Below are 14,868 nucleotides of genomic sequence, written 5' to 3'. Positions count from 1 at the left end.
AATGTAAGAATCGACTATGAATATCAGCCTGTTTCACATCGTGAACACAAGGAAAGATTCAGTACCAATTTCACGACGCGAAACAGGCCGGTATTCATAGTCTACTATGAATACCGTCCCTTATTCGCATTTCACAATTGGTAGCCCTTTCGCACTACTGATGATGAGAAGCAAAAGTAGGCATGGTTGGTCGAACTGCACACATCATGTAATCCTTCCATGCGAAGCGACTTCCATTCACCCCCTTCCCCTGCCAAGAGGCGTACGACTCTCCGAGATTGATTATATTTTTTTGTGCGTTCTGAAGCAGGGGATGAAAGTCGCTTCGTATGGAAGATATGTGCCCTCAAGCAGAAGGGGGAGGGGAGGGGAGGTGGGGTGAAAGTCACTTTGTATGGAAAGTATGCCATGACTTTATTATGAAATTTTAATTTGTTATATCTTCTAACCAATACCGTCCTCCACTCCATTCTTGTGGGGAATCACTCACATCACCACTTTCCTCTACAATATATCTAAAGGACATTGAAATCAATAAAATATAAAAAAAACGGATATTTATCATCAATTTATTATAAACAATTAAATCTTTTATAAAATTATCTTATTGATAAAATTTATCTAATGAGTAAATGTAATTCCAAACTTAACGATAATATCGTTTACATTAAACGAAATACTATTTCATATTCAATTTCTTATTGAATGTAACAGAATTATTGCAAGTCTTTAACCATTGAATGTTTTGCTTGTTGTCAAGAGTATCAATATAATTTGATAAATCATCCTGATGAACTCCATTGGCGGTACAATATAAGATTGCAGTGTTCTCTAGGAGTTCTCGCAATGATCCCATTTTTGAAGTCTCTGTTTCATCTCTAGAATATTCAGATTTCTTTTCTTTCGGGTTTAAATCGATAATTTCATGTTTATCCTTATGAGAATCACTAGGCTTCTTTTTTATGTAGTTTAGTGTGTTTAAACTCACTTGTTCATTTTTCGAAGAAATTACTTTGTGATTTTCTAATATTGTTGAAGAACACTTCCAAGCATTTTGATTGCTACTGACAATCTGACTGTCTTTGGTATTCTCTAACATTAGATGAAGCTTTTTCCATTTTCTTTGTGAGAAACCAAAACTTGTATTTGGATAGGGACTGTTGGATATAAACTGTTGATTTTTTTCAATTGTTGTATTCTTCTGCGTGAAGTTTTTCGGCAAATTTTTGATGTTCAGTTTTGTTAAACTCGTTTTCATATCTCTTGAACTATAAATTTGATTCTGTATCATGGACTTCCTCAACATGCTTTTGTTGTAATTTGATAAGATTTTAGCTATTTCCGAAGTTTCATTGGTGCACCATACAAGATTTTTATTAAAATTTGATATTTTACCATCTGATTCCCTATTAATTTTAGTTTCTTCAAGATTTTCTCTTTCATGTATCTCTTTCATGACTTGAACAGTTTTTTTATCCAACGGGGTCTCAAGATAGGTTTTTTTTGTCATATATTCTTGTGTATTCGTAGCATATCTCTTCAAAGTATGCAAATTACTCATTGACGATTCTTTGCACTTCGAATCTGATTCTTTCGCAAACAACTTTCTGTAGATTGACATTCCCAACAGCGTCTCATTGTTAGAAGCATCTTCCAACTTTGCGGAGTTAAATATATTTTTTGTGCAAACTTCGTCGCTCATAGATTTCGCAGCCGAATTTCTCAACAAAATTAGAGAACTGTTTGGAGCGCCTCGAATAATCTGTTTCAAATTCATCTTGACCATCTCTCTATTTTGTGACATAGTTTTCGAGCTGTTGAGTTCCACAGTCGATTTCTGTGTTTTTGGTATATACAATGCTGAAGGTGACGGAAAAGTCGAGGTGACTTTTTGATCATTTTTGCTATTAGTGGTACTTTCATTTTGAATGCTTTGCGTCATAGCGATAGCATAAGCTTCTAGTAACTTTGTTTCTTCTGCAAGATTAGCAACATTTTTAGGAGAAAGTGTTAGATTACTTTTGATATTTGTTGTCTTTTTCATCAATTCTAAAGACCTTGTCTTCGTTGCAGAAATTGTCAGCTGTGTCACTTTTTTTTCTACTGCTTGTTTATAAACTGGTGTCATAACTTGCGCACAATAACCAAACACGCAATGAAGGCTTTCATGCATACATGTTTCAAAGGATTTTTTATCCATGGAGAGATAGGTATTCCATGCATTTTTGATATTTGATGAACGTTTATTTTTCATTCTTAGCTTTCCCTTTAGCTTCTTTTCTTTTTCCGTTGAAGAGACTTGTTTATTGCAATGTGGATCGACAGAGATAACTTCAATATCAGGTTTATTAATAATCTCGCAATAAGATAATCCATCGAGGCTGGTGAAGTATTTTCCTAAATATTCCACTGCTAAACCAGCCTGAGAACATAAACGTATAAAGGATGTTCTAAATAAAATTATTTATTTCTTTCCTGAAGCAATTGAATCTTTTTTTCTTTTTAAGTAAAAAATAATTTGAAAATTTTATCTTTTCTTCTAAATTTGCAGGTTCAAAAAAAATAAGTATGCAATTTTTTTTAAGAATTAACTTCTGTTAAAATAAGTTTTTCTAATTAATATTTAAAAATTACAAATTGCAGTTATTAAAATTATGGCTTACAGTTGTCTATTAATTTTTTTATTTAATTAAGGCACAAAAATTTTTTATTCGAATCCATTAATTAACATTGTAGTATCGTTTTATTAAATTATTTATTGAACTGTGATCCAAAAATATGGTATTAAAACAAAAAGCTTTAAAGTAAGGAAAAATTAAGTTATATGGCATAATATTAAGTTATATGCATAACTATAGAATATGACAATGATAAAATAAAATATCAAAAATTATAATTAACACAAACTGTCTAAAAGTTCATGACTTAAATTAATTAATTAATAATTAATAATTTTGATGAGATTAAAACTAATATTTAACAAGTTCATAAAGAATATATCATTTATATATATATATATATATATATATATATATATATATATATATTGTGTGTATATAATTAATAGAATAATAAATAAATGAATATAAATAATAATAGAAATTAAATGCCTATAACGGTCGAAGCTGGATTTTTAATGATTAACCTTTTGAGGACGAGGGATTGCTCAAAAAGTATCAGGTGTATAAGCTTAAATCCGCTGTTTTTTAGTCAAACACATTTTTTTTTCCTAGGAAGCAAAAACAAATTTATTCAAAGTACTTGCCCTCGCTAACTATACATTTTTCCTATCTTTCGGGCAATTTGTGTATACCACGCCAAAAAGATTTCTCATCTTTCGAGGCAAACCATCATCAAGCCATTTTCAGACGTCTTCGTAAGAATCGAAGTGCCGCTCAGCGAGCGCGTGGCCATCGACGAAAACAGGTGATAGTCAGAAGGTGCCAAGTCTGGTGAGTAAGCGGGATGAGGTAGCACTTCCCAGTTGAATGTCTCCAAGTAGTTTTGGGCCATTGTTGACGTATGCGGTGGTGCGTTGTTATGGAGGAAAATCAGCTTGTCATGTCTTTTCCGATAATGCGGCCTTTTTTCGCAGAGCACGGTGCAATTTGAGTCAGTTGTTGGTGGTAGCGGTGAGCATTAACAGTTTCACCAGGTTTTAACAGCTCATAGTAGACACCTTCCTGATCCCACCAAACGCACAGCATCTTCTGTCTGAAGCGATTTGTCTTGAGGAAGATGTTGATGGTTAGGCGGGATCAACCCAAGATTTCTTGTGTTTAGGATTCTTCTTTAGGAAAATAGATCCACTTTTCATCGCCTGTCTGATGCAGGAACGACTTTCTTTTTTGTCTGGCAAGCAGAATTTGATATGTGTTTTGACGTCGCTCCATCTGCCTATCGTTCAGTTCATGCGGCATTTTCCAATCTTTTGAATCTTCCCCATGGCATGTAGCCGCATGGAAATGGCTGCTTGAGAAACACCCAATTGCTCGGCAAACATTTTTTGCGAGTGAGTATCGTCCTCATCCAAAAGAACCTGCAATTGACAGTCCTCAACCTTCTTGGGCCGATTTTTACGCTTCTTGTCATAATTGGGGTCAAAATTGTCATCATTGAACCAGCAAAACCAATCTCTGCACGTTGTTTCCGATAAAGCATTGTCGCCATAGGCCTCCACAAGCATTCGATGCGATTCGACAGCCGATTTCTTCAAATTGAAACAGAAAAGCAAAGCTTCCCGCATATGTTTTTTTTTTAGCAAAAAACTAAACATGATTACGAAAGAAAAAATGTATATTGTTGTATGAAATTGTTGATGATATCCACTGATTAATGTTGACAGATGTCAAACGCATAAAAAAAAGTATATTGTGTGCCCAGGGTAGCTTTGTACGCTCACTAATGCCACCTATGAGCAAACAGCGGATTTAAGCTTATACACCTGGTAAATTATGGGAAAACTAGTATTTAAGGATAATTTTGGGTCGCTGAATCCGAATCTGATCTTAGTATTTCAAAATTCTGTAATCCAAGATGACGGATCCAATATGGCCGATATTGACAGAGTCAAATTCAAATGTTGCTTGAAATTCATTCATATTACATTCATATTACTCTTATTTCAGAAATTTTTGACCCTATTTTTATGAAACTTGGTATACAAGGGTTTTTGATGATGCTCTTTTTGCAGCTCATTAATACCATGCAAACTTTTGTTATTGACAGCTTGGAATAAAGAAAGTTCACGTTTTATCGATCAGCTTCAAGAAGAGCGAAACCGGAAATTCTCGAAGCATGCTTCTTGCTTCACCAACGCATCAATCAAACTTCCATAGTTTTCTAAATTTGAAAAGAACACCATCAAAGTCCTAGTAATATAGATTTCATAGATTTTGAATTTGCATTTTGATATTTGCATTTTTTGACCATTTAAACGACGACTATATTGGATCTGCCATTTTAAATTTTGAATTTTTTACTTCAGAATTAAAAAAAGTATCATCAAAAACCCTTGTATACCAAGTTTCATAAAAATAGGGCCAAAAATTTCTGAAAGAGCGGAGAGCATGTATATATGTTTCCCGGCATCAAAGGTTAAATAATTCAATGTGAATTATCCAGAGACACAGTAGTGTTTTGGCACTAAGAAAAACGCGTAGCACGAGACAGTACAGTGACATCTTTACGCGGAGTGATGAGATTTTTCGGAGATCTCGATTATTATATCTCAATAATGGCTGTGCTGATCAAATTCTACGTATAGTCAATCGATAGTCTGTACGCGAATTATGTAATGAGAGTGCATTTATTTTTTGTCTATTTACTCTATGAGTAAAGATATTGCAACAATTTCTAATTTTGTTCAAATTTTAAGAAATGTTATTGTCATTATTATTATTAATGTCGTCGTCGTCTGCCTGGTCCATGGATTACATCTCAAACTTTAGTCGATAGATGGCAATCTAAACATTTTTACTTTACTTTTTAATAATATTCTTTAATGAACAACGGTCGACTACTAAGACTGCCTGATGGTCACTCAGAATCATAATTTTGACAATATGTATCAATTTAGTACATTTTTTTTTTCGAAAGAATCGAAGAATACGAATATTCTTAGCGCCTTTTTCTATCTTTTTTAAAAGGATTTTGTTATATATACTATATATATGTACAAGCATTAAAGCATATATATCATATTCATAATCATTCGAACTGCGCATCGAATTGGTTTTCCGGATTTATACGCAATTAAACTGTAAAAATATTACGATTATAACACGATAATTAAATTTCGCGATAATTAAATTAAATTGACAAGCAATTTTTAATAATTTGATGCTCAATCAGGCATCATATCAGAAAGATGTTAATATGCTGAAAAACTGTAAATAAATTTATTATGAAAAATATTACCTCGATCAAGAGTTGAATCCGGGTCTCTAGTATTCCGTATGAACGTCTTTAGACTACTGAGACATATCTAAAGAAATTCGAATGACTATGAATGATTACGAATTATGGTATATATGCTTGTATATGGTATATATTGCATATAATATATATATAATTCACATTTGAATTATATTAAAGATCCAGCTTCGACTGTTATAGGCATTTAATTTCTAGTATTGATTGTATTCTCATATATGCGATCTAAAAAAAGATTCTTATTATTAATATAAATAATGATGTTATATTAGAAAGGTAATTTTACTTGAGGATGATAGACTGGTCTTTCATGCATTCCATGTACGGGCCATTCTTTCCACTCTGTCTCGTCTTTTTTGGTAGGTGCTTGATAAGTAGCACCCACAGTATACATCTTTCGAGTAATAGATCTAGTGTTCATATATGGCATTGCGGATTTTATACGTTTCTCAAATTCATAATCCGAATAAAACTCTTTCTTGTTGTTGGCCAATAGTTGTTTGGGTCGAGAAAAATCCTTATCAATATTTCTCTTCGACATTCGCATAGGATTTCGTCTCACTTCTATCGTTTTCAGACTGAGAATATGAGTAAAGATATAAAATCTGAATAAATTTAAAACAAATTATCCTTGCTAATCAAATTAAGTTGTTTTTTTTTAATCCATATATATGGTATACATATAAAGTTATTATTTTTAATAAAATAAATCTTTTGACAAGTTTTTATTAAAAACGATTTGTTCTTAATTAAATGAAGATTATACTTATTATATACAATAAAGTCTGAATTATGAAATGCATTTAAAATAGAGTTAATTTAGAAAAGTGATAACTTAAATTTAACTTTTAATGTCATACAGAATATAGCATAAAGAAAAATAAAAGATTTCTTAATTTTGATAAAAAAAATTAATGGATGAGACATCTTATTATTATCAGGATTATTATAAGAATTTATTTATTATAAGAATTCTTAGAATTATTAAAAAGATTACACATTTATTACAAGGATTTTCAAAATTTGCAAAGTGAATTTCTTAAAAAAAAATTATTATAATAATTATTAAAAAATTATTATAAAAATTATTATAATAATGTTAAAAAATTATTATAATACACTTATTATTATAATGATATATTCACATAGCATGTAATTGCAGTAATATTACAGTGAGATTACAATATTGTAATATAGTTATGTAATATTGCAATGCAATATTACATAACTTTACTGAGATATTACTGAGATATTACATTGCGATATATCACAATGTAATATTGCAATAATTTTGTTGAGATATTACAATGTGATATCATTCTGCAATATTGCTACAACCCATACAGCATCGATTGTTGCGAAAAATTTTCACAAATGTTTCAACCTTTTAGGTCTCATGTGCAACAATTCTGAAAAAACTCTGTAATATGTTATATGAAATATTTTAACAGAAATGTTTCTAAAATTTATCATGCAATAAATTGAAAAACATTTAAATAGAATAAAAAATCATCATGGTGTTAAAATCGCTCCAAAATGTATAAAAAATCATTTTTTATCAATTTAATTCATTTTGAGGTTATTATGAGTTGCTTTATTTTTAATTAACGAAAGATTTTTGTATATGGATGACTTGTTCTGCTTTAATTGCGAAAAATTTTCGCATTATTTGAATAATGATTGTGGAAACTGCAGGTGTGATTTTTTTTAATACGTAATTTTTTATTATGTATATGTGCTTTTAGACATATAATATGATTAATTAATCAAAATAATTGGCGATATAATAATTATTTTTAAGAGATACTTTAAATTTATTTTAATAAGTTTAATCTGTAAAAAGATCACAAAAGTCTTAATAAATTTTATGTATTTTAAATGATATTTAAATATATGTTTAATACTTAATTATTTAAATATATGTTTGATACTTAAACTATGTCGACATAATAAATTTAAATATTATTTAAGTAATTAATCAAGTATATTTAAATATCATTTTTATAGTACTATATACTGAAATCTTTTTGATAATATTTCAAAAGATTATATATATTGCGGATTCTTTCTATAAATAATTTTATTAACCTTTCAATAAGGTTTCATGTGCAAGAATCGCAAACATTTTGCTATTCCAGAGCTGTCTCAAAATTGTTGCAGACATTTCGCAATTTTTATGAAATGTTTCACTTTTCAGTTGAAATATTTCTATGATATATGTAATTAATTTTAAATACATGATTTGTGCGAAAAACAACTTGTATATGTAACTGTATCTTGCTTTTTCTTATTTATGTTTAGTGTAAATTTTTAAATAGTTTTTTAACAATAATTTTAAGTTTTTAGTTTTAACAATAAAAATAAAAAAATAAAATAAATAAACTGTAAAAAAGTGTTACTAACAAAAGTATAATTTTATTCACATAATTTTTATATGTATACAGGTCTATAAAATCTCACTCAAGTCATATATACCGGAAATGGCTTTAGCTATGGAAAAATGTTTCAGACAAAAGTTATAGGACATTAAGAGGGACATATGATGAAAATATGGATTTGACCTTGAGTGACCTTCTGAAGGTCAATATAACCGTTGTTTTCTTAAAAGAAATCCCTCATTCTTTTTTCTCATACACTTGTAGCTTATCTAGAGAGTTTTTCAAAACATCTCCTGGAGATTCTCAATCTTTTTTGGAAGGGCTTTCTAGGCTTCCGAATGTTTTTTATCATGACTTCATCATATGTACTTTAGAGTGTAATATTAAACAATAATACTTTTAGTGATTAATAAAATTGAATTAATTATTATAATATATCATAATGTTAAGGCAGAAATATCGCAGAAATATTACTGCAATAAATTTTTTGCGGACATATATTATTGTAATGTTATTTATATTATGTAATATTACTGCAATATTACCACAGTACACAGAAATACTATCGCAATATTGCAAAATATTAGCATAATGTGTAGAAATATTGCCTAATATTACAGTAATATTACAGTAATATTACAAAAATATCGCAAATATATTACTACAATGAATTTGCCGCGGATATTTAATATTGTAGCGATATTTATACAATATTACTGACATATTACCATGCAATATTACAGCAAATTTATAATATAATATTATTGCAAGATTACTACTTATTACATGCTGTGTGGATCATCAATTTTCATGGTGTTTCCCATCGACGCTAAACTTTGTATTATCGTATTTAGAAATCTATAAAAAAACGGTATTTCTTTTACTTACATCTAAAAACAAGAATACTCCCTTAATATTAATATTAATAATGTTATACAGCATGTACTATTGTAGTAATCTTGCAGTAATAGTATTACATATAATAGTAAAATATATTAATAATATCGTATAAATATCGCTAGAATAATAAATGTCCGCAAAAAATTCATCGTAGTAATATTTCTACGATATTTCTGCAATATTGCTGCAACATTATGATATATTACAATTATTAATTCAATTTTATTAATTGCTAAAGGATTTAATGTTTAATATTACATTCTAAAATACGTATGATAAAATCATAATAAAAAAACATTCGGAGGCCTCCCAAAAAATCCCAATTAAAAATCTCCAAGAGATACGCCAACTCGATTTGTGTATTCCTTTTTATAAGATTGCTAGATGTTTTATTTTTTCTATGAGTAGCGTATCCCTCTTGTGGTTGGGCCGCGTACTTACCTTTAGCACAAAATATTGCAGCAATATTATAATAATATTTCAATAATGCACAATATTACAAAAATTGTAGCGATATTGCTGTACTATTAATATTTTATTGGAAATATTGCTACAATATTGCAAAATATTGTACAATAATTTTAATTTTGTAAAAAATGTTGCAAAAATTATAATTCAATAAATAAGTAATGGCCTTGCCACGAAAAAGATACGCTTTTCATAAGGAAAAAATGTTCAGAAGTTTTATAAGAAGGAGTACACTCCTTCTTGTAAATCGAGTAGACGAGTTTTCTGAAGATTTCCAAACATTTTTGTTGTGCTTTCTCCCGAATATTTTTTTATCATAACTTTCGTATGTATTTTGCAATATAAGGAATATATAATATATAATATATAATATATAATATGTTAGCAATTAGATAATAAAAGTAGAATAATTATTGAAATATTGCATAATTTTAAAGCAACGTGTAAGTAATATTTCTCTAAATATAATCTATTAAATTATAACACTGCGACAGTAAATTACAATATTTTCTACAAAATTTCAATATTACAGCATTATTGCTGCAATTTTTATAATATTACACTATTAAAATATTGCTGCAATATTTCTTAGTGTAGGTATAGTTATATTTTAACCTTTATATCTCAAAGATTATTTTTTAAAACAAAAATTCATAAATAAACATTTTACTTAATTTTTTTAAACCTTCGTTTAAATATTGCAGTACGACGACTGCAAAGCAGTATTACTGCAATATCAAATTACTATTATATTGTATTTTGAATGGCGAATGTTGGTACATCGACTTGTATATATATTTCAATGATGTATTATTTGCCCTGCATAATAAAAAAAATTAAAAACAGGAATAAAATATTGAATAATATATGGACAGATAAAAAAATTGTAAATTAATATTAAATATAACTATAATAGATACAAATAAGATATAAGACACAATACAGCTTATTTGTATTGTGAGTTATATATAATCTACATTCTTAATTTTTCAAAATTTAATATTTAATATTTATTCAATAATAAAAAAAATCAAAACTAATATTATTCATATCTTAGAAAAGTGCGATAAAATGCATTTTTTTGTAATATTTCAACGCTGTAATATTGCAGTAATATTGCAGTAATACGATTCCTTAAATGCCACAAATTTTTTAATAATTTTATCATTTCAGGAGATTAAAATCTATAAAAAACATTTCTTTCATTTATATTCTTTTGAGCAAATGTCTATCTTTTTTTTAATATTCTTCAAAAAAGGAGAAATTTTTTGCTAAACAGGTAAAAGAAATAGTGTTTTTTTGTAAATTTTCACCTGCGGAATATGATAAAATTATTAAAAAGTTTATAATATTTGGGAAACACTTTAAAAAGTAAATAAGAAAAGAAAAATTTGTTTAAATCCCATACAGCACCGATTGTTGCGGAAAATTTTCAGAAATATTTGAACCTTTTACCTCACATATTCAATAATTCTAAAAAGATTCTGCAATATATCATATGAAATGTTCTAACAGAAATATTTTTAAAATCTGTTATATGCAATAAATAATAATTGAAAAACATATTTAAACAGAATAAAAATCATCATGATGTTAAAATAGTTCCATAATGTTTTTACTAAAAGTCATTTTTTGATCAATCACAATTCAATTCAATGTCATTTTTATCGTGAGTTGTTCTACTTTAATTGCGAAAAACTTTTCTGTATATGACTTGCTTTAACTGCAAAAAACTTTTTGTATATGAATAATGATATTATGTGGAAATTGCAGGTATAATTTTTTAATAGTGATTATGTATATGTGCTTTATACATATAATATGATCAATTAATCAAAATAGTTGACGATATAATTATCATTTTTGAGATATACTTTAAGTTTAAACAAATTAATATTTCGGTATCAGTCTCTATATGAATATATCACTCAATTATTAGAAGAGCCACGCTGAGTCTCTTAAGTGCTTAAATACAACTTAATATTTAAATATTTAAAAACTATTGTTTTATAATGATTATTTTCAATAGTTAATAATAAAATTGCAACACATTCATGCTTAATCATATTAAATATTTGATTAAATTGCGTCTTTCTTAACTGTTATCACCTTATAATATATAACATTATAATGTATAACATAACCATATACATGCTCATTATCCTAAATTGTATTTTACTATGAAGTTTTCTTATTTCCAAATCATGATCTTGGTTTCTTGGCCATAGTAATATTGTGGACATGATTATAATTGCATATCTTGTTAATACATTATAAATTACATAATACTTGTTTAGAATTCAACAATATAAACGTATATATTAGGTGTAGTAAAAAGAAATCCATTATTTTTCTATTCAATTTCATGCAAAAATAATGGATTTCTTTTTACTACACTAATACATAATACTTTTTACTACCTAATATAAAAACTTCAATTGTTCATCAATAAAAATTCGAGTTCCTATATTCTTAGTCTAGTTATAAAATTTCAAATTATTATTTTTAGTCATGGTTATAAAATGTTACCTGGATCCTTGATTCAATATTGTAATATATGTCAGTTCGATTTAACATTACAATGGATAATGGCAAGAATAAAAAATATACAGAAACTTTATTTCAATAAGTTTTGTAATCTGTAAACAGGTCAGAAAACTCTTAATAATAAATTTTAAGTACTTCAGAAATTATATTTAAATATATGTTTTTATATTGATACTTAAATAATATTTAAGTTTATTATGTACACAATATTATATAAGTATCAATAAGTATATATTTAAATATCATTTTTGAAGTATTAAAAATGGCTGAAATCTTTTTGGTACAATAATATTTCAAAAAGATTGCAGATTTTTTTCTGTAACATTTCATCAACCTTTCAACAAAGTTTCATATGTAAGAATTGCGGATTTTGCTATTTCAGAGCTGTCTCAGAAATTGCAGACATATTTCACAATTTTTATGAAATGTTTCACTTTTCAGTTGAAAAATTTCTGAGATGTTTCATAAATATTTCCGATTCTGTATAGGATACACGTTCATATTTAACTTTCGTGGTGTTCTCTATTGATCCCAAACTTTTTGTTAATATTATTTAAAAATTGAAATTTATAAAAAATGCTATTCCTTTTATTTACACTTTTGTGGGTAAAAATCGACCTCTTTTTAACATTTTCTATATGAGCATGTAAAAAAATACCCGTTTATCATGATTACTGTTATCATGATTATGAAGATGCAGGAATTATCTGAAATAAGAAATTCAGAAAGATTCTTAATTTATATAAATATATATAAATATAGTTTTCATCAAATTTACAATCAAATTGATTTTTACAAAAATGAAAAAGATTTACAGAAAAATTTTGATCTTTTTTACATATTTTAGAACTTTCGTGAAAAATAAAAATGGTGGAAATTTTACTTAACTGTAGTTGTCAAACGACAACTAGACTTATAGAAGAATCTTCCTGAATTTTTTATTTCAGATAATGTCTATCTTAAATCACAGTAAATGGTAATAGTAAATGGGTATCTTTTTTACATGCCTATATAAATTTAATTAATTCCAAAAAAATCGTTTATAATGTTTGAAGAGATTTGTAAAAACATTCAAATATCAAAGAATAAATGTAACAAGTTTCAAATTTATAGCTATGTAAAAAAAGATTAATAACGGAAATATTATAATTGCTTTATATATATATACATACGAAGGCGTCAATAAATTCTTAGAAAATCTATCAGAGGGCACTCGCAGTGTCATGTCACATTACTTTTTGACAAATAGCATCTCTCAGCTGATTACTGTCATTTTGAGCAGAATTCATCGCGTGGTTTCATTTCTGTAGACGATTAAAGTGAACAACCTTTGTATTTTTTGCAAAATAGAAAAAAAACGAGTTTCGTGCAATGATCAAACATCTACATATGATTTAACGCTAAAAGAAATCAAAGTCGAGTTGGCTAATGTTCATAGCACATCTGCAGCGACTATATACAATTGGGTGAATGAATTTAAACGTGGTCGTACATCCATGTGATGTACCTCGTTCGGGACGTTCAATTGAGGCTGCTACGCCAGAAATCATCGATAAAGTCCATGATGTTTTGACTGATCGACGAGTGAAAATGCGCGAGCTTATTGAAACCACAGGCATATCACATGGCACAGTGATTTCAATTTTGCACGAACAATTGGGTATGAAAAAGCTATTGGCAAGATGGGTGCCGCGTTTGCTCATTGTGGATCATAAGCGTGACAATTTTAAAATAATGTTTAGAGATGTTTCAATGTAATTCAGATGAATTTTTGCGCGATGAATTTATTACTGTGGACGAAACATGGATCCATTACTTCACCCGAGACAAAGGAACAGAACATCAAAACAATGGATTTCACCGGGTGAACCAGCTCCGAAGAAGGCGAAGCCGTAAAGTCGGCCGGAAAGGTAATGGACACAGTTTTTTGGGATGCACGCGGTATAATTCATATCGATTACCTTCCGTCAAAGCAAACGATCAATAGCGATTACTACGCAACCTTATTGGATCGTTTCAACAACATTTAAAAAAAAAAACGTTCCCATTTGGCAAAGAAGAAAGTACTCTTTCATCAAGACAATGCACGGGTTCACACGTGCCCGGCACCGATAACCAAATTCAATGAATTTTTTTACGAATTGCTTCCCCATCCAGCATATTCGTCAGATTTAGCCCTCTGCGATTATTTCCTGTTTCCAAATCTGAAGAAATGGTTCGGAGGAAAGAGATTCACCATCAGAGAGCAGCATCGCCGAAACAGAGGCTTATTTTGAAGAGTTGGACAAATCATATTATTCGGACGGCTTGAAAAAATTGGAAAACCGTTCGATTAAGTATATCGAGCTGAAAGGAGATTATGTTGAGAAATAAAAATGAATCGATAAAAAAAATGTATTTTTCTAAAAATTTATTGACTTGCTCTCGTACACACACACACACACACACACACACACACACACACACACACACACACACACACACACACACACACACACACACACACACACACACACACACACACACACACGCGCACGCACACACACACACGACGACGACAACACGTACGTACGTACGTACTACTAACTACTATATTACTTAGTTATTATTATTACTTAATTAATTAATAAAGTAACGTTAA

The 14,868-nt window shown here is 28.7% G+C and overlaps 1 protein-coding gene across 1 annotated transcript in view; it reads right to left on the bottom strand.

Moving 5' to 3' along the window:
• Positions 1 to 679: 679 nt before the first annotated feature.
• LOC105620810 overlaps positions 680 to 14,868 on the bottom strand; it is a 21,572-nt gene continuing 7,383 nt past the window's right edge. Inside the window, exons 2-3 of the mRNA XM_012202292.1 lie at positions 6,221 to 6,512; positions 680 to 2,422 (exon numbers count right to left, since the gene is read on the bottom strand). Coding sequence (XP_012057682.1) covers positions 680 to 2,422; positions 6,221 to 6,512 — 2,035 coding nt within the window. The remainder of the gene's footprint in view (positions 2,423 to 6,220; positions 6,513 to 14,868) is intronic.

This window comes from Atta cephalotes, assembly GCF_000143395.1.
Source record: "Atta cephalotes unplaced genomic scaffold scaffold00029, whole genome shotgun sequence".
Taxonomy (NCBI): Eukaryota; Metazoa; Arthropoda; class Insecta; order Hymenoptera; family Formicidae; genus Atta; species Atta cephalotes.
This window is presented reverse-complemented; position numbering and strand designations above follow the sequence as displayed.